At 37.6% G+C, this 23,345-nt stretch overlaps 1 protein-coding gene across 3 annotated transcripts in view; it reads right to left on the bottom strand.

The window, feature by feature from the left end:
* Nucleotides 1-23,345, bottom strand: part of RAD18 (RAD18 E3 ubiquitin protein ligase) — a 132,484-nt gene that overhangs the window by 65,328 nt on the left and 43,811 nt on the right. For all 3 annotated transcript variants that reach the window (XM_043975450.1, XM_043975448.1, XM_043975449.1), the window contains exons 7-11: nt 22,464-22,648; nt 19,165-19,241; nt 15,143-15,203; nt 10,284-10,421; nt 5,969-6,140 (exon numbers count right to left, since the gene is read on the bottom strand). In XM_043975450.1, coding sequence (XP_043831385.1) covers nt 5,969-6,140; nt 10,284-10,421; nt 15,143-15,203; nt 19,165-19,241; nt 22,464-22,648 — 633 coding nt within the window. The remainder of the gene's footprint in view (nt 1-5,968; nt 6,141-10,283; nt 10,422-15,142; nt 15,204-19,164; nt 19,242-22,463; nt 22,649-23,345) is intronic.

The raw sequence follows: 23,345 nt of genomic DNA, 5'->3' as shown, positions 1-23,345 counted from the left end.
ATCTTAAAGGAGAAAAGGGAGAGAGAAAAAGATAAATTTGAGAGAAAGGAGGAAGAAGAGAGGAACTTATCTCACATACAGGGTGTTCAAGTGGTAGTTTATAAAAATGAGGTTGTGGCTAGAGAAAAAGGAATGGCTTGAAACATCACTTTCATCTGAAATGGTCAAAAGAGAGTACAACACATCCAACACTCATCCACACATAAAGAATTTGGTATAGAATTGAATGTACATTCAACTCAGTAAGGAAACAAGGAGAGGGGAAAAAAGGGGAATGAGAAGGGTAGATTAAAGGAGAGAGTAATCATGAGCAAAACAAATTCTAAGTTTGGGAAGGATCCTGAATAAAAGTTTAAAAAAGGCTAAGAAAATAGATAAAGGCGGGGTAGAGAACAAAGAGGGGAAAAAATATACAATAATAGAATGGAAGGAAATACATAGTTAATAACTGTAAACCAGGCTGTACTTATCTGGACTTCTGCATCATATCCCAGAAAACTCTTCATCTTGGAAGATCACCTCAGCCCCAAAACTCACACCTTGGAAATACTCTCTGCTTCTGGGACCCCTCCAACTGGAGGGTAGAGGGTTCCTCCTAGAATTTAAGGAGGACACCCAGACCAGCTGTCCCTTCCTTTTCCACCAGGCTGCACTCCTCTGGACTTCTCCATCAAGTCTCCTCATACCTCTTTCCAAATTCCTTTTATGTGTTATCTTCCCCATTAGAACATAAATTCCTTGAGGGCAGACACAGTCTTTCATTTTGCTTATATTTGTATTCCTGGTGATTAGCACAATGCCTAGCAAATAGCAAGCACTTAATAAATGTTTGTTGACTGGAATGTGACTAAACTCACCCATAAAAAGGAAAAGGGTGACAGAATATTTTAGAAAGCAGAATACAACAATATGTAATTCACAAAAAAATATACATGAAACATAAAGACTCATACATAGCTAAAATAAGGGGAAGGAGCATATCTATTAAGCCTCAAATAAAATTAAAAAACAAAACAAAACAACCCAAGGGTAGTATTCATGATCTCTGAAAAGGCAACAGTAAAAATAGACCTAATTAAAAGAAATAAACAAGGATACTACATTATAAACAATGAATGAATTTCAATACTTAACATTCAATGAATGGAATAGGATTTAAATGCTTAATAAAAAGCTAAATTTGCTTGTTTCCCTTGTAATTTGAACTGAAATAGATTTGGTTTTTCCTTTAATTTTTTATTTATTTTATTTATCTTGGTAAAAAGACTCCTAAATGTGGACCTTTTCTAGGCATGGTAAATAATATCTACCTAAAACCAAAAACCATCATAATAGGAATAAACTATTTAACTTATTTTCTGTTTTTTGTTTTTTTTGGTTTTTTTTGCGGGGCAATGGGGGTTAAGTGACTTGCCCAGGGTCACACAGCTAGTAAGTGTCAAGTGTCTGAGGCCGGATTTGAACTCAGTTACGCCTGAATCCAGAGCCGGTGCTCTATCCACTGCGCCACCTAGCCGCCCCCTTTAACTTATTTTCAATAACATCAGGAGTAAAACAAGGATGTCTAGTATCACCATTTCTATTTGACATAGTTCTAGAAAAGTTTATTATTAGCAATATGATAAGAAAAAGAAAATGAAGGAATAAGCATAAGCAAAAAAGAAATAAAACTATAACTTTTTGCAGATGGTATTATTATATACTTAGAGAAACCTGGAAAGTCAAGTAAGTTACAAGGTATAAAATAAATCCACACAAATCATCATCTTTTCTATATATTACCAATAGAACCCACCAAGAAGAGACAGAAAGAGAAACTCCATTTAAAATAACTATAGAAGAAAGAAAATACTTGAGTCTCTCTGCCAAGACACACAAACAGTAATTATGTGAATGTAACAACAAAATAATGTTTACAGATATAAATACAGACCTAAGTAACTGGAGAAATATTCATTGTTCAGGGTCCAGCTGAACCAATATAATAATAAAAAAAATTACTACTACCTAATTTATATATTTGGTGCCATAACAATCAAACCACCAAAGGATTAGTTTAAAGTACTAGAAAAATCTTTGCAGCAAGTTTCTCTGATAAAGATCTTATTTCCAAGATACATAAGGATACTATTATGCCATAACAAATGACAAAAGGAATGGATTTAGAGAAAGCTGGGAAGATTTGTATCAAATGTTACACAAGTATGAACCACAAAAATACTTTAAACTATAACAACATTGTAAAAATTACTAATATGAAATGACTACAGAAATCTAGTCAATTTACTGATCAACCGAAATGGACTAATAAGCAGAAAGTGGCAAATTTTTGGACATAGACAACACGGGAATTTGTTTTCCTTAACTATGTGTATTTCTTACAAGCATCTTATTTTTCTTTGGGGTTTTTGGACAGAAAGAAAAAATAAATGCTTGATAATTGAAAAAATAAAATAAAATTTAATTTTTTAAAAAAGGGAAGGGATTCCTACAGAAATAGACTGAAGTCTGTGTGAAAATACCCAAGTAAGTATATACTGGATCCAAATTCTTCAAGAAATCTACTTTTACCAAGTGACATTCCCTCAAAAAATATAGGATATAATATTCTTTTTATTTGCTGGACCTTAGATAAATCAGATATTGCTCCCCATGATTTTCCTCCCCCAAATTTGATTTTTTTTTTAATTTAGTGAGGCAATTGGGGTTAAGTGACTTGCCCAGGGTCACACAGCTAGTAAGTGTTAAGTGTCTGAGGCCGGATTTGAACTCAGGTACTCCTGACTCCAGGGCCGGTGCTCCATCCACCACTGCACCACCTAGCTGCCCCCAAATTTGATTTTTTTTAATGAGTCTTTCATGCTCTGTCAGAAGGCTTGAGAAAGTAGCAAGCTACTGAGCATACCCCAGAAACTAAAATATTTTTTCTCAATTTGATACATGGTTTATTATTCTAAGATATCTGTTATAATCAATTTTATCTATTCTAAACAGAGATTACATAGTTCACATCAAAATTCCAGTTTCTGCCTCATCTTCCATTTTTGCCACTTTCCTCAAAACCCTTCTTTTTGGCTTTATACATCTGACTACCTTGTTTTGTAGCATCTGTAGTCTACACAAGGAACTGACCAAATAAATGAAATCCACCTGGGGGCAGTACAATTTTAAAGGCACACAAAGAAAGATTTTCAAGGTATCTTAAATAGGGGAAGATTCCCAAAGAATGAAAAAGATCAAGGAGAATGCTTTTTACCAAAAAAACCCACCAATTTAACAAACAATACACCAGCATCCACATCACGATTTTCTCATCTTTATTAAAAAAAAAAACCCAAAGAATAAAATGTATTGATAGTATTTCCAACAAAAACATGAAAATGGAACAAGGAGAATTTTTGTGGATGGATTTCTACAGCAGACACATCTTTAATCATACAACTAAGAAACATACAGAAATAAGACCCCACTCTATTTGCTGATTTTTAAAAAATGATCTGGTAAAATAAAATGTGTCTGTGAAGGCTCTCCTCAGAAAGAAATTCTATAGGAATAAAAATTATTAAAGGATGCAATATATATGAATACAGAGATAACTTTAGTCAATAACCTAATAATTACAAGTAAGGTATATAAGAGGGATACCCATATTCATTTAAGGTGTTTGCCAGCATCAGAGATGTCTTACATAAAGTCCAAACAAAAGGATTCTTTACTGATGGTGAGGATCACTAAATGCTCCTATTAACAGGTTGACAATTGTACTCAGTGAACTAAATCTTGAAGCATTACAAATCATTTTCAATGAAACCCACAGGAATGTGAAAGACACTGGAATAGTCATCCACAAAATACATATTGTCAAGAAAATGACATATACTTGGACAGTCTCATCAATATAAATCCTAGACAGGTGCTGCAGATGAACAATAAGCTGGACAGAGAATTAATTAGGAAGTAAGAGACTAGGCTAGATTTCATTTAGGAAACTGTAAAGAACTGTCATGGGCATCGGCAGCTCCTTTTCACAGAAGCCTATCTTTATAGTATTAATATTGCCTCTTAATGGTGACACATGGCTGAAGAGCATGGAAAACCAATATTGAAGAATCAAAATTGAAACCAATACAAAGGGCAACCAATGGAAAGGGATAAGTAGGAACTAGTATGTTACCAGGAATGACCTGTGTGAAAGAAATAGCATGAGAAGCATGCTATTTTTCACTTTCTTTCATACTTTTTCTTTTATTTAAGCAGTCTTGAGCAAAATGATTAATATGGATATGTTTTACATGATTGCACATGTATAATCTGTATCTGGCTATTTACCATCTCAGGGAGTAGGGAGAGGAAGGAGGGAGGGAAGGAATTTGGAACTCAAAATTAAAAAAAAAAAAAAGGTTTAAAAATTGTTTTAACATGTAAAGTTGCTATCTAGCTATACTGTCTAAAAATCTAATGAGTGGTTGCCAATAAATTAGAAGCTTTAGCAAGAGTTTAGACTTTTAAGTATTTATTAAAGAGCATTAGGATCTAATGATCAGAGAGAAAGATAAAAATCTAATTATTTCTAAGAGACCCCATCATTCAACCTGTCACGGGGAAGTCAGGAACAAAAAGGACCCAACGTTTCCTTCCTCCTCCCAGAAGCCTCCTGTGAATCCGGGAACATCCCATCCATATGCACACACAGCTCCAAGCTAACTGGCTGGTAGCTTTGATAGACAGTACCCACAAGCAAACGTCACTTCCTGACACCAATGACACCAAGGAACTGACGTTCCAAGCCACATGGCTTGCCCTCAGATACCTTCTCCTCATGGTGGAGCTTTCCTACAGTAATTTTCTAGCAGGTGGCATCACTCCAATTGTCACAACATATAATGGGGGGGGGCGGGCAGGTAGGTGGCACAGTGAATAAAGCACTGGCCCTGAATTCAGGAGGACCTGAGTTCAAATCCAGCCTCAGACACTTGACTCTTACTAGCTGTGTGGCCCTGGGCAAGTCACTTAACCCTCACTGCCCCGCAAAACAAAGCAAAACGAAACAAAATGGAAAAAAACAAAAACAAAAACAAAAACAAAAAACGTAATTGGGGAAAAAAGAAATTATTATATATTAAAAAAGAAAGAAAGAAAGAAATAGCATGAAAACATTATCATGATGTCTGAATGGAAAAGGATCAGAACTGTTCATTATCAGATACATATGAACACCCACATGGTCTTCTGGCAGTTCCAAAATAATAAAAGAAATAGAATCAGGCCTCCAAAACAGTGGATGGATCCTCCATGGATGATTTAAGGAAAGACATGAAGAAAAATCACACAAGTATGGTTGTTAACTATTTGCTGGATAACCACATGATAAAATGATGGAACTATCCAAATAAAACATAAACCTTTGCATAAGGTAAATTTTTACTTCCTCACAGACATTACTTGAGCTAAATAATAGTTATCACCATTCCCTATATCATTCTCCCCTTCCCTTCCTCTAGTCTCAGGAAACATACAAAGGTCTGTGTGGTCTTCAGTAAGGGATTGGGGGAAAACCAGCATCACCCTTTGGAATCACTGATTGCAATCACCCAATTTCTGTCTTAATCTTAAATAAATGCCATATGTGAAAATGAAGGAGAATAGAATGTCATCAAAAATAATAAGTCATTGAGGAACTATTAATACTAGAGAGCTGGATTTTATCTTAAAGCTGTTTCTCAAACTCTTTCCTAAACAGCCATCACATGAATAGAAATAAAGTCAGGGGGGTAGGTAGGTGGCACAGTGGATGAAGCACCGGCCCTGGACTCAGGGGGACCTGAGTTCAAATCCGATCTCAGACACTTGACACTTACTAGCTATGTGACCCTGGGCAAGTCACTTAACCCCCATTGCCCTGCCAAAAAGGAAAAAAAAAAAGAAAGTCAGAAATTTACAAGAAAATCCTAATAGATATAATAATTACCTGCTTTCTGAATCTGATGTAGTGAACACGGGAGTTCCCTGAACTTCAGATAAATTAGAAGAATCATCTATTACATCTTGTTCCATCTCCACCTGGGATTCTTCCTTTGATTGGGCTAGCTGGAATGTAGCTGAGCTTAGATCTGTGAGTATTGGTTTACTATCCTCTCCTCCTAAAAGGAAAAGTTAAGAACCATGAATAAATGCTATGTTTTTAAAAAGAAAACTGAAGTCTTTCTTAAGGTAACACCCTGTAAAAACAATTAGCTCCTTTTAGGCTTAGAAACAATATCACGGCCCTTTGATTTCATATGGTTCTCTCCTCTGCTACTTTCGGGACTGATATCAAACAAAAACCAAGGGGCACAATCACAATTGCTCGAGTCTCCAGTTAGGAAAATGAATGATATTTAGGCAAAGGTTTGGCTCTCTGACTTAATTTACATTCGCATTTCTCTGTAACAACTGGCAAAATGCAGGTTATCAGAAACGTCTGGTTAAAGAAGCAGCAAAATAAATTCCAGTGTTCACTGACTGCCAGGAACCAGGAGGGGACGTTGGGAATAAGTAGATCTTTTCCCAAAACAGCTATTTAGGTCTCCGAACAGGTCCATACAACAGGCAGCTCAACTCCTCTACTGTGAGATGAATGAAGAGCATGGGGCCCTTCTCAATTTCTCTATCCTTGTCCCAGCTCAATTCTACTTCTGCCAGCTGTCCCTTGTTGTTCCCCCTTTCCAGTTCAAGTCTCCATGTCTCTATCCCTAACACTCTGCTTCCAGACAGTCAAAAATCAACTGGGCAGAAAGAGAGAGCTCCCTACAGACCCCATGGGGCATTACTACTTCCTTCATGCAGTCAGAAGAGACTTCCTGGGCAATTCCTCCAATGATTTTCAAGGATATGTTGCATTTAGTCTAAAGTCTTTGACTGACCAAATGAGATGTGTTTTCACATGGTATGGGGAACTGGGCTAAATAGGTGAGGTGATGTCAACCATAACCTTATATTTAACATATACTGACAACATTTTATATGAAGCCTTATCTGGAAAGTGTTTTCCAGACCTCACTTCAGACAGATCTTAAAGAAGTCTTGGAGGAAGGAACTACAAGGTATGATCTGATCCATATGCCCTATATATACAAAGCTTATAGGACTTTCCTATGGTTAAGTGTAAGAGGGAGAAGAAAGTCTAAACCCAAGCTATGCCTGGCACTTTTCTCATTGTCACACTGCTTCTCTCATGCTTCAGGCTTGCTGCTCCTCTGTAAAGAAGATACCATTTTTTTCACCTCCAGTCCAATCTTCCCTTTGTTTACTACATGGAAAAAATGAAGGTCCTATAATACTATCATTTATAATGCCTGACTCTTAGTATAAGATAAATTGCTGAAAAATTAATTACAACCCATCAAAAAGATCTTATTCTTCCAATAAAGCTTCTGGAATATTAACATTCCTAAGGAATTCTTACATATTTTAAGGACTGCTTTTTAAAAAAATACATTGTACAGACAAGAGAAAAAATAGAATTAATAAGAAGAACAAATGAGCAGGGATTCAAGCCCCTTAGCTAGAGAACCATGATAGTTGTCATGGGTGAAAACTTGTCTAAACCCAAGGCACAGCCAATAATGAGGTCCACATTCTCATGACCTTTGTCACATCCCAAGTTTTCTCCATCTCATAAACAGCAGATGCAGCCACAATATTAACAGTTAATAGTGTGGAAGAAAGCCTGAAAATCTGAATAAAGAAAAGTCTATCCAGGTAAGGGGCTTTTTTAAAGCTCTTGGAAGTTTTCTAATAATATACTCAGAATTCAGCTGATACTCAGAAGGAACCAACTCTTAGATACACTCTCAATTAAACAGACTGAAGACTCCACAGAAATAGAAGCTCTGGAGGATTCCTCCACCCAAAAGGGGCAAAAAATGACCCTAAATCTCTTTCATTTATTTATTTATTTAGTGGAGAAGATTCCTCAAAAGGAAAGAAGTTGTCAATATGATCCAAAAGAAAACCTTAATAAAAGCTGGGCAATAATCAAGGCAAGCATTAGCTGAACAGAAAGAATGGAAAAGCAAAAAGAGTGGTGGGCCTAGAGGGCTACAGATAACCTATGACCCCGACAGCTACAGCTCCTCCAATGAAGTTAGCTAAAAGAAGCTGAGCTTAAAGAAAGTGGCAGCTAAGGTACTCATCTCATAAGGTACTCAACGTGAGATTTCTCAACAGCTAATCACAGAAAGTTTAAATACTATATATGAAAGTTTGTAAAATGCTTTTTGAAGTTTCAATATGTGCTAGTATGGCATGGAGTTCATCTTTAAGGAAATTTTCATCACAAAAAATTAAGCTTTCTCAAACTTTGGGGGTTTTTTTTGTTTTTTGCAATGAGGGCAATGAGGGTTAAGTGACTTGTCCAGGGTCACACAGCTAGTAAGTGTTGTGTCTGAGGCCGGATTTGAACTCGGGTCGTCCTGAATCTAGGGCTGGTGCTTTATCCACTGCGCCACCTAGCTGCCCCCTTTCTCAAACTTTAATAAAGAACACTGTTTTTAAAATTAATTACTATTGAGATCAGTTAACAGTTTTGGCTGAGAGCATATTATTGTTTTTATTAATATTACACTACTAGTAAAGGATTGACCACATGGTAGAGAAAGCAGGGAGAGAGCTTCAACATGGCTGTTAGCTCCAGCAGGAGAAAAGCCCCCCAAAACCCATTTTGTCTCCCAGAGAGACAACACGTGGTCTCAAGGTAAGTTCAAAATACCTATGAAACCTATGCTTGTCCTAAGAGGGAGAGCCAAGCCAAGAGAGTCCAGAGCTCATGGACTCTTCCAAGAGCTTTTATCCTCTTTGGATAGAGGCGGATCATTATACATTGATCAAAGCTAATTGGTTAGTATCATCCAATTCCATTGGTTGACATAACCTGAAAGTGGTCTACATTAAAATAAACTCTACAGATGGCATCAGGGAGAAGAATGTAAAAGACCCTCTCAGAAGGACAAAGACAAAGTCCAGTATCTAAGTATAGTTTGATCCCATCAGTCCTTCACTGAGCTAGACAAGAGAATCTATCTCCATTTCTTTTGTTCCCTTGGGTTTGTCCCAAATAAAATCAAGGAGAACAGGGCTTTGGGGGAAGGGGGGAGGGGAGAGGGGGGCAGAGAAAGCATGAGAAGCTGATCTCTAGGTCCCCCAAGAAATCCATTATTAATAATTATTTTCTCACAGCACCATGATATATATCCTCAAGGATTTGTTGAGCTGAGAAAGTTTATGGAAGAAAGTGGTCATTGACCTGGCAAGAAAAATCACTCCTAAAAACTCTAACCAGAGTCCACAAGCTCAAGGTGATGGAGGAGGCCAGAAGGGTTAAGAGATAATCTAAGACTTGAGTTCTTATTAACAGAAGCCAAAAGGGTTCTAGTCCTTAGAACAAATACTATCTACAGAAGCCTAAGGAAACAGAAGCCAGGAACCCTAAACAGCCATTAATAACTGGAATGTTTCAATTGGCATTCCTAGATGACAGGAAACAGAAACTGTACCTAGAAAGCAGATCTTAAAGTAAAGAGACATCCAAAACAGAGATCCTTTGGATCTGACAGGTTTAAACATATTTTAGGAACATGCACAGAAAAACCAAATGTGTCCTCAGGTGCAGCTTATGATGTTTAAACCCCCAAAACACACCCCTAGTGAGAAAGGTACCAGCCTTGGGGGATGTCTTAGGACCCCAATAATTCCAAAATAGATTGTGAACCTCCCACAAGGAGAAGACTAAGATAATGAGGGAATAACCTATATTTTTCACTATAAATATAACCATGTCCACCTTCCAAATGAAGACACCTTTCTCCTTTGGTGTGCTCCCTGTGGCCATGTAGTCTTTTTTTTTTTTTAAGTGAGGCAATTGGGGTTAAGTGACTTGCCCAGGGTCACACAGCTAGTAAGTGTTAAGTGTCTGAGGCCGGATTTGAACTCAGAACCTCCTGACTCCAGGGCCGGTGCTCTATCCACTGCGCCACCTAGCTGCCCCCATGCAGTCTTTTAATAAAACTGGAAACTGAGTCACTGAGTCTTGTAATTCTTTGGGGTGCCTCACAATCAATTAAATCCATCTCTACATCAAAGGCTTTTTAGAAATAATGAAAATTTATTACACTGGGAGAACATCAAACACCAAAAACTCTACAATTTCAACTAAGAAAAGCACTGATACTGCCTCAATGGCTTTGAACCATCACTACCAATTTAAAACTGACTGAGTGTCTTAATGTATATTGAAAGTTTCTTACCCATGGTTATAGGCAATAACTCTTCCATGGATTCATCTACCTCCTGCTTTATTTCTTTGATCAGTGGAAAGCCAGTTTTCTTATACCGGTTTTTTACTTCATCCACAAGAAGTTTAAATTCATTCTGATGTTCTTTACCTAAAAGATAAATATCTTCTTAAAGCAAAAAGTAGAAAAATCAACTACCCACTATTCACATGCTATGTATCCAAAAGCACATTTATTATATTAACAACACATCTTTATAGTACATTAAAGTCTGCAAAGCACTTTTCTCACAACAACCCCATAATTTAGGTTGTCTGTAGTCAAGAATCTGTGATTGTAACAGTGTGGAAATCATCTCCACCATCAGAGATAGCAACCACTTACAACTTAGTAGAAACATCTTAGTGTCTGAGTTGGTTGAGGCTCAGTGAGCTGAAAGGACTGACCCAAGCTCCAAAGTCTGCTGGGAAATGTCAGAGGTGACACTGCCACCCAGTTTCTATGAACTAAAGTCCTGTACTCTCTAAGCTAGAAAGTACAAGCATTATTTTGCCCACCTGACAGAGAGTTAAGGTGAAGAGAGGTAAAATGAATTCCCCTTAGTCATGGCTAGTGAAAAAGCCAGCATTTGAACCCAAGCTACCAACTCCAAGACCAATGTTCTTTCTCTACTATACTCTACTACTTCAAACCATAGTAAGCTAATAGGATAATTTGGTCAGTGACATACGAATCATTTCCAACAAATTCTCAGATGATGGGCAATGGCATTTTGAAGGATCTACCCATTATCCATGATTTCTTCTTTTCCCTTCTCTCTTCTTATTTCTATAAAACATGGACTTTGAATTAGAAGTGAAAAAGGAAACTAGAATGTCTCTGACGTGTGAAGAGAATTTCAGAGACCCATGGATCTAGACTGGGAAGAGACCTTAGAGATCATCTCATCTACAAATTAAGAAACTGAGACCTGGGGAGTTTAAGTGATGTGCTAAATGATTGGGTCAAGATATGAAGCTTGATTTCCAGGCTCAAAAGTAGCTCTTTCCAACAGACAATCCCACCTCCTAGAAACACATCAGAAGCCAAAGCACCCTATTTTCCTAAGCATGGGACTCACTAACAGTGTGATCTTTGGGAAACCTCATCTGGAAAATGAAGGTGTTGGTCTAGATGAGTTTAAGCTCCTACTGTGACCCCTCTGGTTTTCCTCTTTTAGTGGATGAAGATATTTTACAAAAAGTCAAAACTGTCCCTCCTGAGCACCCTAATCTATTTTATACTAAAAATCCTTCTATACTCTCACAAAACGCCTTAATAAAACATACTAAGGAATTCAATTTCTCTCTAATCGAATTGCATAATGCTGGTTTTGATAGAGGAGGCCAGAAGGGTTAATAGGGAAACTAAGACCTGAGATCTTATCAACCAGAGGGTTCCAGTCCTTATCAACAAACACTATCAACAGAAGTTTAAGGAAACAGTAGCCAGGGATTAATAATCCTGGATGACAAGAAACAGAAACTGTACCTAGAAATCAGATCTTAAAGGAAAGAGACATCCGAAACAGAGAGACCCTTGGGGTCTGACAAGTCTAAACATATTTTATGAACACACACAGAAAACCCAAATGTGTCCTTAGGTTCACCTTATGACATTTAAACCCCCAAAACACACCCCTAGTGAGAAAGGTACCTGCCTTGGGGAACAGCTTAACACCCCAAGAATTCCAAAATAGGACATGAATCTCCCACAAGGAGGAGATTAAAATAATGAAGAAATAACCTACATTTTTTCACTACATTTCCATCTCCCAAACAAAGACATCTTTCTCCTTCGGTGTTCTCCCTGTGGCCATGCAGTCTTTTAATAAACCTTAGGAACTGAGTCACTGAGTCTTGTAATTCTTTGGGATGCCTCATGATCAATTAATCCATCCCTACATCATTTTAACAAAGAATTATCTGTCAAAAGCAGTGTAAAATAGTGAACAGAGTGCTGAGTTTGAAGTCAGTAAGACTTGGGTTTGAATCCTCTGACACTTACTAGGTATATGAGGCTGGACAAGTTCTATACCCTGTAAGTACCTTAGGCATCTTCCTAGGCCTTATCTACTAATGCAAAGTAGATCAATGTAGGGAATTTCCTCCACCAATTTAAATCACAGATTCTATAGTTTTCTATGGCTATAAAATACACAATTTAGCTTTTACATTCTTGGCTACTCCTAAGATTGTGGAGGGCTTTTTGTGTGTGTGTGTTTGTTTTGTGGGGCAATGAGAGTTAAGTGACTTGCCCAGGGTCACATAGCTAGTAAGTGTCAAGTGTCTGAGGCCAGACTTGAACTCAGGTCCTCCTGAATGTAGGGCCGGTGCTCTATCCACTGTGCCACCTAGCTGCCCCATGAAGGGCTTTAAAAATCAAGCATAAGAGTCTGTATTTTATCCTAGAGAAAGGAAGGAACCCTTCTCTAAACCATTTCCTTATCAATGTCAAAACATTCTTTCCAATTCAAAAATGACTTGATTTTTTTAAATGCCTTTGATATGGAAAGGATTAAAAAATTGCACTAATTGGGTTAAGTTCAGATTTCTCTAAGAACTCCCTAAAGTTAGCCAAATGAATAGAAAGTAGTAAAAAGTCAAATGTATCCTCTTTCCCTTGTTCCAACACAAAAACAACTCCCAAGCCAGATCTGTGTTTTCTATCGTTGCTGGCACAAACCATAAGGACCAGGATTATAGGCCTGTGGAGAATGTAAATGAGCGTGTTAACCTCTTTTAAGTCAACCCTCTGATGAAGTCATTTACTAAAGGACTATAAATTTCTAAGGGATGACCAAGGTTAATGTCTCCTAAGAAAGAACACGCATTGATCAACTTTGGAGAAGGGATTAAATTTGGCCTCCTCAAAGCTGTTGCAAGGAGTCCATAGCTCTTTTTACAAGGGTCCCTCCAAATATGGGACAGAAACTGATTTAGTCTCTAAGTCCAGGACTGCCCTAGAACCTACTACATAGGCTCCAAGACATAGCAACACAGGAACATGTGAATTTCCGAGCTAAATTTGAGTATTATTCTCTAAAACCTATTATTTGGGGGGGGAACTATTATTTGCAGTTACTTGAGTCATTTCTATATCATCTGTTCACTGGATTAAAAAAAAAATCCTAGTTCTTTTAAATTCCTTATAAACATTATTTTCTTTGCTTTTTTCTTTTCTTTTCTTTTTTTTTTTTTTGTGAGGCAATTGGGGTTAAGTGACTTGCCCAGGATCACACAGCTAGTAAGTGTCAAGTGTCTGAGGCCAGATTTGAACTCAGGTACTCCTGAATCCAGGGCCGGTGCTCTATCTACTGCGCCACCTAGCTGCCCCATAAACATTTTTTTCTAACGCACTGATCAAGGCCTCCAGATTTCTAATAAACAATAAAGGCAGAAAACAGGATACAATATTCTAGTAAGACCTATACACCTCAAGATTATATATTATACTCAACTTCTTAGCAACAACAGTGCAACACTGCTCACTCTTGTTCAACCTGTGATTCACTGAAACTTTTCTTCTATATTTAGCCAGGGCATATAACTGCCCTGAGGCAAACCCCTCACCGCCCCCCCCCCAAGAATTTAGTATTTGTCTATCTTGTTTTCTTTCTCAAAGAGACCCTTCTATTTGTCTCTACTGAATTTCAAGAACTAGAAAATAAAATAAATAACCCGAAACATCTTTCAGCAAGTAGACAATATTAAAATGAGTTACTGGTTAGAAGATAGAAACTTGATATTAAAGTGAAGCTAAAACACAAAATAAGATGTGATGGCTTGTCAGTAAGAGAACAGTTGAAGAGGTAGCCCTGGTAGGACTACATACCAACAAAAGCTATTAAGGAAAAAGAAATTCTAAAGTTGAAAAATTAAACTAAAAATGAGCCTGGTGATTTTACAAATAAAACAAAAAACATTTTTGAAATATGTCTGAGAGCTAAACATAGTAGCAATGAAATTAGTCTAAGAAGCAATGTCATCAAATGGCCTGTGGACAAGATTGAAAATTGTCAGGTGTTTCTGTTCCAACCAAAATGGCACAATAACTAATCTCATATACAGCATTCTACTTCCTGCTTCCATGCCTTGGCAGATGCTGTCTCCTTACAGGCCTAGAATGCATTACCTTCTAATTTCCACTTCTTGGAAATCTCTATCCTCCCTTCCTTCCCCTTACGCCTACCCACATTCCCTTGATGCTCTCTTCCTCCTGAAATCCCTTTGTACTGACTTTGTTACCAACCTTATATTTACTTATCTATGTGCTTTCGTATCCCCTAATCAAACTTCTCCATCCCTCAGGGAAAATATAAGCTTCTTCAGGAAAGGGACTATTTCATTGTTAGCTTGGTATTCCCACAAGATAGTTCAGTGCCTCATTCCTAATAAATGTTCATTACATTGTAATATCTACTACCTCAGGTTCATGTTATATGTAAGTCTCTTGGCATCTCATCTCTTACTATTTAACAAAATAAGAACATTCCAATCTTCTCTCACAGGGATTCTTTAGACACTATTATTCATAAAGTACTTGGGGATAAGCACAAAGTAAAAAGTGCCATCATTATTCACAGAACAGAAAGTCAAAGAGACCCGCAAGGGAAGCAGGATGACTTTATCTAAGTAAACACCGTAAATAAATCAAATCCACTTCGGCATAAGACTAAGATTCACAAAATGCTACGTAATATCACTTTTTAAAATTTAAGGTCTATAATTAAGCACTCATTTTGAAATTATGCTAAAATGAACAATGAAAATTGCATCAAAAAGTAATAAGTAACCCAAGTTCACACTGTAAAAAAAAATTACATTACTTACGATATTTACTGTGAATATCATCTATTTCTTTTTCTGTCTGGTTCTTTGTAAATACCATGACCTGAAACCATTAAATAAAACTTAGCAAAGGCAAACAGAATGACAGAAAACCAAAATGAGTGCCATACATTATAATTGTAAATGCAATGTTTTAAAACAACAACAAAGTAATACAATCTTCCTACCATACTGAGATTTAAGAAAAGTAATCCCATGAAAATAAAATTTCAGTGACCAATACACAATGTCATACTGATAGAAAGTTCTTTCTTGTTACTAAAGATCACACTACTAATGGATTTCATTTTGGATATGATACTCATAGCATTCCTTTACAAATGAATATTCTTAAAATATACCAAATTTTCTTTTCTGTAAAATAGTACTTTTCTGTTCTATATCCACAAACACTTAAAAAACACTTACACCTAGAGGGTTAGTAAATTTTATTTTCTTAAGGAAAACAACTCTTTCCTCTTTTTCCCTCACTTCCAACCCTTTCATCAAATAAGGACTATAGTAGAACAACACTGATTTTTCCTCATAAAAAAATATAGTGGGCAGCTAGGTGGTTCAGTGGATAAAGCACTGGCCCTGGATTTAGGAGTACCTGAGTTCAAATCCGCCTCAGACACTTGACACACACTAGCTATGTGACCCTGGGCAAGTCACTTAACCCCCATTGCCCTGGGGGGGAAAAAAAATATATATATATATATATATATATATATATATATAGTACAGGCTACCTTTTTATTTTATTTTATTTTTTTGGCATGGCAATGAGGGTTAAATGACTTGCCCAGGGTCACAGAGCTAGTAAGAGTCAAGTGTCTGAGGCCAGATTTGAACTCTGGTCATCTTGAATCCAGGGCCGGTGCTTTATCCACTGTACCACCTAGCTGCCACACAGGCTACCTTTTTAAAGCATGTTACAAACTCCAAAGAAGTTTTTCTTTACATTCCTTGACCTAGTTCAAGTATCTTTAATTTCATTAATGTGGACATCTCTTCCACCAATGTTGGTCACAACTCTTTTGTCTTTTATATTAATTATTTGATGAGTTGCTATGACTAAAAAACAAACAAAAAACCCCAACCCTCATCAACTGGTAGCCAATATTTTGAAGGTGAATCTCTTAAAACTTGGCTAGGATGTTTCTCCATTGATGGCTGTATTCTATCTCTGGGCCTACACTCTAAGCTCTTCCTGCTGATAGGATGTGCCAGAGCTTCCACTCTATACTCCCAGCCTTTGAGAAACTAAGGTTACTGGAATATTATTGTGCTATGAGAAAGGATGAGCTCAATGATCATAGAAAAACATGGAAAGACTTGCATGAAATAATGGAGAGCAAAATGAGCAGGACCAAGAGAACATTGTATACAATAACAGCAATATTGTTTTAAGAACATATTTGAATGAATAAGTTATTTTCATTATTATAAATACTCATATTAACCCTATTTGTGTCTAATGGGAGCCATCTCTAGGGCAGGGTGGGAGAAGGCTAGAAAAGAGAAAAAATGTGTGACAATTTTGTTGTATATTTGAAAGGAATAGCAAGTTATGCATAGTAGATTTGTAGTTTCATATATAATCATCTTTTTTATTATACTATGTTATGGAGGTGCTTGTTTTATTCCATAAATACGTATTAATGTAATAAAAAAAAGAAGAGAGAAAAACTAAGGTTACCTCTGGGCCTCAATGAAGAAACTAGACTTAAAGGTAGGCTTCCTTTTATAAAAGATTAAAAAGGACCTTCATCAATTTAGGTACTAATGAAAATAAGAAGAAATTCTACTCCCTCTACCACTACCACTACTACTGCTATTGTTTTGTCCTTCATTTTTGAAGAACACTTAATGAAATCACAATATTGGGGTCAGGGTAAGGTACATTTAACTGTAGCTGATCATTCAGAAGGATGAAGTAATGGATGATGAATGACATCTTGACTTGCGTATGAACTGGATTTAAGTGAGGCAGAGTTGCACACAGTTGTCAGCCTCACCCTCTCTTCCAGAATCATCCAAGTTCAGGGGTAAGACAGAAGTCATGATGACTGGCGATGCCTCGGGATGCAATGGATGACCTCGCTATCTTCCATGTTTGACCAGGCTCTGAGCACTCCACAGCATTTGCTTTAGCCACCTTCATGGCCATTGGAACAAAATTGTTCCCATCCATCCATTCTGCCAGGAGATCTTCACATACTTAGGTAGGCATCTCCTGGGTATTCAGGGAGAACCAGTATATCTGGTGAGAGAGCTTGCTGAGCCCTTTCAGGGCTGTTCACAGGGCTGTTCCTCCTGTCACCTATATCTTACCTGTGGTTCCAAAGAAGCTCTAACATGTACAGTGGCCATACTCTGATAAAACTGTCTTGGCAAATGGTCCAAACCAGTCTGAAGATAGCCAACAGGGGGGCAGCTAGGTGGTGCAGTGGATAAAGTACCGGCCCTGGATTCGGGAAGACCTGAGTTCAAATCTGGCCTCAGACACTTGACACTTAATAGCTGTGTGAGCCTGGGCAAGTCACTTAACCCTCACTGCCCCGCAAAGAAAGAAACTTAGAAAAGAACAAAGAAAAAAGATAGCCAACAGGCCTACTACTAATAGCTATCATTTATGTAGAATGTCTTATGTTTCAGGCACTATGCTAAGCACCTTACAAATATCTCATTTTTCTCCTCACCACAACCTTGGGAGGTAAGTATTATTATTATCATCTTCATTTTACAGAAGAAGAAACTGAGGCAGGCAAAGGTTAAGTGACTTGTTCAGGGTCACATAGCTATGTGTAATAGTAAGTGTCTGAGGCCAAATTTGAACTCAGGTCTTCCTGATTCTAGGTCCAGAGCTCTATGCACTATGGCACCGCTAGCTGCTACTGCAGTTAACAGATTAAAAAAAAATAATGATGAAATTGACGGTTTTATTCCCAGCCAACTACCTGCCTATAGCAGCAGCTTTTCCTATCATGTACAGTCTAAAAAACAGTCTTTTGGGGAAGACATGAAAACTTGCCGTGAAGTATGATTTGCAAGCAAAAAACAGACCTAGCTGATGGAGCAATATGCTAGTGATTTTTTTCAATGTTTCCCTCCAAGTAAGCTAGAGATAGACAACAGTGAGAAACTTTATGTCTCATCTTCCCTTATAATCTCACTGGAAAACAAAATTCAAATTAATTTTTAATGCTAACTCATTTATCCTAATGATTAAAAAAATAGCAGTTACTTTTATATGGTGTTTGAAGCTTTACAAATTCCTTTATATGTATCATCTCACTTGATCCTCATAATCCTGTGGGTTGGGCACTACAAGTGTTATTATTCTCCTGTTACAAATAAAGAAACTAAGGCACAGAGAGGCTGAGTGACTTGCTCAAGGTCAGAGGACTAGAGAGTGACTGGTGCTCCTTTTGCTTTTTTTTTTTTTTTAAGTGAGGCAATTGGGGCCAAGTGACTTGCCCAGGGTCACACAGCTAGTAAGTGTTAAGTGTCTGAGGCCAGATTTGAACTCAGGTACTCCTGACTCCAGGGCTGGTGCTCTATCCACTGCACCACCTAGCTGCCCCGCTCCTTTTGCTTTAACATACTGCCTTTTCAAAGGTCATAAAATTTTAGAGTTTTAGAGCTAAAAGAAACCTAAGAAATTCATTGTTCCAAGCCCATCTTACAGATGGGGAACTGAGACCTAGAACATCCAACCAAGATAACATGGTTAACTGGCTGATGAAATAGCCAGCCCTAGACTCCATGGCTTCTAGCTCCCAATTCAGTGTTCCTTCCACCATACTTGACATTGATGATAAACAAAAAATAGTAAGTGGCTCTGCTTTGGATGCCATCCCAAGGTAATAACCACAATATAAGAACACAATACATTATGCTCAAATGTGTCCCAGTGTTCCCTATTGAAAAGATTTCATAATGTTTTCCTATTGTGTTAGTAACAATTTTAGACTTCTTTTCCTTCCTAAAACTTACTGAAACAGACACTATAAACTTACATTTTCATTCAGTTTATTTGATTCAAGATGTACTCGAGCCTTCTCCATATTTTCGATTTCTTTAACTATTTCAGCAACTGTTAAAATAAATATATAAAGTTGTGACACCAGTGATTTTGTTAACATATATGATCTAAAAATGTTATTGAGAAGTTATATCCCTAACCTCTCCTAAAAATCTTCCTATTGTATTGTTTATGGAATCTTAGAAGATGAACAGACAATACTTGGGAACTAAACTAAGATCATCAAAATAGTTAACTTCACCTTTTAATCACAGTTGGAATACAGCTACTCTGAGAGGAAAGCATAGCATTGTAAATTTATCCCTTTAGTTAATTTGAAGATATGGTCATAATGATTCATATTAATTCAGCAAATGACTGGGACCTACATCCCACAAGGCTAGACTGATCTCAGGTAGAATTCTGCAAAGGTCAATTGACTACTTACCTCCTCATATTTTATCCTATGCTAATCTTACTCATTGAGTTGACAGCCAACCCACTACCTTCTTCAACATTCCCAATTTGTCTGTCACCCCAGTCTCCTTAGTACTCTGATTCCAGGGGTGGCAGTGAGGATATTCTCAGAATCAAGATGCCAAATCCACCCACAGATACTTATTAAGCACTTACTATATGTAAGGCACTATGCTAGGCTTTGTGGAAGAGACAAAAGAATACCAAACTGGGTTCCTACTCTCAAGGACCTTACCCTCCACTTGGGGAGATAAGCAAAGTATGTAACCATAAAAAGAGAATGGTAAAAACAATAAATTCTTTAATAGTTCAGACAATTGAGAGATAATAGTTAGACTGACCAGGGAAGGTTTCTTGGAGATCTTGAGATCTGAAATGAGGCTTTTTGGGGGTTTTTTTAGTGAGGGAATTGGGGTTAAGTGACTTGCCTAGGGTCACACAGCTAGTAAATGTTAAGTGTCTGAGGCTGGATTTGAACTCCGGTAGTCCTGAATCCAGGGCCGGTGTTCTATCCACTGTGCCACCTAGCTGCCCCTGAAATGAGGTTTTAAGAATAGGTAGAACTTAGGTGAAGATAGAAAATATTCCAGGAAAGGGCAACATCACGAGTGAAAACATAGACAGAAATAAATAAGAAATATTTGGGAGTAAATAGAGTAGTTTGGTTAGAAGAGAAAGTATATGAAGGGAAATAGCAGAAGACAAGGTCCAGGAAGGTATGTTGGGAACATACTGTAAAGAATAATGAGCAAGTGGGTAAGTAGTCTACACTATGTTCTACTGGCAAAGGATAGGCATCAATCTTTTTTTAAGTGGACTATTATATGAGACAAATCAAAATTATCAGTGATCCAGCTCCCAGTCTCCCTCACTTCAGAAACTCTAAAAAAAAAAAAATAATAAATTCCAGGACTTTAAGTTGGGAAGCATCACAGACATGGTTTACTATCACCCAATGTCAAGTTTAAAAGCTCAAAATAAAACCAAAAAGATTTATTAAATTTCAGCAAATTTAGAAGGTCAGAGTTTATAGGGAAGAAATGTTTACTCTAAACTGTACTTCTTTTGTACACTTAGGGTATATATCTATCACAACATATTCTTCACAGTTTTGAGAGAAAAGACCATATTTGGACTCTTCTCAGAGCCCTAAAGATAGAGGGTGGGTTTAGTTTCAAGCCCCACAACCTTGTTGCCTGAGCTTCCCAGCAAGGGGCTGCCTAGCACATGAGGCTCTGAGGAGCCAAGGCCTGGAATGGGGCCTGCACTTTGTGGGCGCCGAACTAAGCTGGGAATTCACCTTGAGGCACCCAATGTGACCCTGATGTTCATGTGACCCACATGACCCTGATGTTCAAACCCCAACTTAAGTTTTGTTTCTTGACAAGTTATACATGGTTATGTATTTTAATACAGCACTGTTCCAGTGAGGAATGGGGACAGTCTTGCCCAGAATAAGGTTAAGGCCTAGTGTCACAATCTGATTGATCAACTGGTGCAATGTGATTGGTCATTAACAAGGCAGTCTGATTGGTTGACTGATAAAAATTTAATTGGTCCTTACAGTTACTATATATGGGAAGTTGGTACTATATGCTGTGATTGGTTGTTTTTTTAAGGCTGTATGTAAATGGAAACTGTAATGTGATTGGTTGAGAGGGACCCTTGGTGGGTATAAATAACAGTGCGGGTCCTCACTTCAGTATACTCTCTGGCACATTCAGAAAAGCGTACATATTCGAAAATGAATAAAGATACCTTCACCCACCCTTTGCTGCCTGCTTGGATTCTTTGAGCTGTGAGCTGCTAGCAATACCTGAGCTACTCAACACTATTCCAGCTGTTAACTGCATTTCTTTTTTTTTTTTTTTTGGTGAGGCAGTTGGGGTTAAGTGACTTGCCCAGGGTCACACAGCTACTAAGTGTCAAGGGTCTAAGGCCAGATTTGAACACAGGTCCTCCTGAATCCAGGGCCGGTGCTCTATCCACTGCACCACCTAGCTGCTCCTGTTAGCTGCATTTCTACTGACACTATTTGAAGTTATTATTATATAAAATATGGTCACTACTTCCAGCCCAATGGAAATATGCAGTGCAAATTTAAATAATGCAACCACTTCATAAAATAGTTTATTCACACTAAATGGGACCTCATGGTTGGTTTTAGTAAATTTTCTGGAAGAGAACCACAACAATGAGTTTAGTTTCTTAAGTGAGCCTATGTATAGATTATATGCATAAAAGCAAAAAACTATTACATGAGAAAACAATAATGCTGCCATATTATAATTACATCATAGCTCTGTTGCTCTATCATAAAAAATGTATCTGTATGGTAACTAAAATATTATGTTTGGACTATTTGGGATAGAACTCAAGTTAACCTCTTAAAAAATGGACTGATTTATTTAGTCCATCTTGTCTACCATGTTGGATTCAAAGCAACAAGAGACGTTCTGCCAAGGGATGCTTTAATAAGTTAACTCATTCTCTATGCATAGAAATACAAATCTGAGTTTTAAACAGCTCTCAATTTTGGCTTAAACCTATTTCGGCAATGAATGAAAAGCATGATAAAGAGAATGAAAAAGTAAAGGAGTGAACATAATGTTACTCTATTTTAGACTGTCATCTCAATCCCAACAGGGCTTTTCAGGACCCATACAGTCAAATGAACTGGCTGATCTTGAGGAAACATGAGGCAGGGAACAAACTATTTTGAAAAAACATTTTGTTGGGAACTTGATAGACAAGTTCTGTTTCTCCATCTCTGACCAGCACAACTTCAATGTGAAAGCAACATATTTGCAGGCATACCTGACTTGGGATGTAAAGAGTCACACTGGGCATTGTACATGTGCACAAATTCTTGATGGCGTCTAATAAGCTGCTGCTTGTTCCCTTGACTAGAGAGTCCATGTTCCTTGAGCTTTTTCCTTAATTCCCGGTCAGAGAGTAAGTTGTAAACAATTTTAGGCATTGTCTTCCTTTTATTAACAGAACTAAAAGAGATTAAAAAAAAAAAGGGGAGTTCAGTGAAGATTATCTTGTATGTTAAACATCATTTGAAAAGAACTTTCCTTTAGGACTCTCAAAAGGACTCTTTCCTGCTGTGTCCAAAGAATGAAAATCTCAGTTCAGCCCAAGCACAGGAGTCAGGAAATGAAGTGGGGAAATGGGGTGGGTTGGGGAGAAGGGGGAGAAGACACCTTCCCCCCAGCCTCTTTTAGACCTCCATAGCTCAGGGTGTTTTTCTTGTTCCGGTTCATTTTGTCCCTCTCAATTTCAGGTGCCAGTGGTGATCCTAACCTTACATGAGAGTTGGAACCACCGTGACCTTCCAGCCAAGACTCCAGGTAGAATGCTGCAGCCAGCCAGTCCAGCAGGGAAGCCCTGAGAAGCCAGCGCGTCCTGGGACTTGAGCCTGAAGTGGAGTTTTGGATTTAGAACTGGGACTGCACTCTATAGGAATCAAGCTAAGCTGTTTGTGTATTTGTTTTATACCTTGGAAGTAAATATTTCTTTTTAAAAGCTAATCCTTTAAATCCTTAATCCTTAAAAGGAAGTGGTTTGATGGAAGTAAAATGCTGGTAAGTCCCTCTTACACTTGAGGGAACACCACAAGTAAACTGCATTGGTGTGATTTTGCAAACTTTTCATGGGTTGATTATTTGACTTTAAGTAATGATACTTTTTGTA

Source organism: Dromiciops gliroides, chromosome 1 (genome assembly GCF_019393635.1).
Source record: "Dromiciops gliroides isolate mDroGli1 chromosome 1, mDroGli1.pri, whole genome shotgun sequence".
Classification (NCBI taxonomy): Eukaryota; Metazoa; Chordata; class Mammalia; order Microbiotheria; family Microbiotheriidae; genus Dromiciops; species Dromiciops gliroides.
This window is presented reverse-complemented; position numbering and strand designations above follow the sequence as displayed.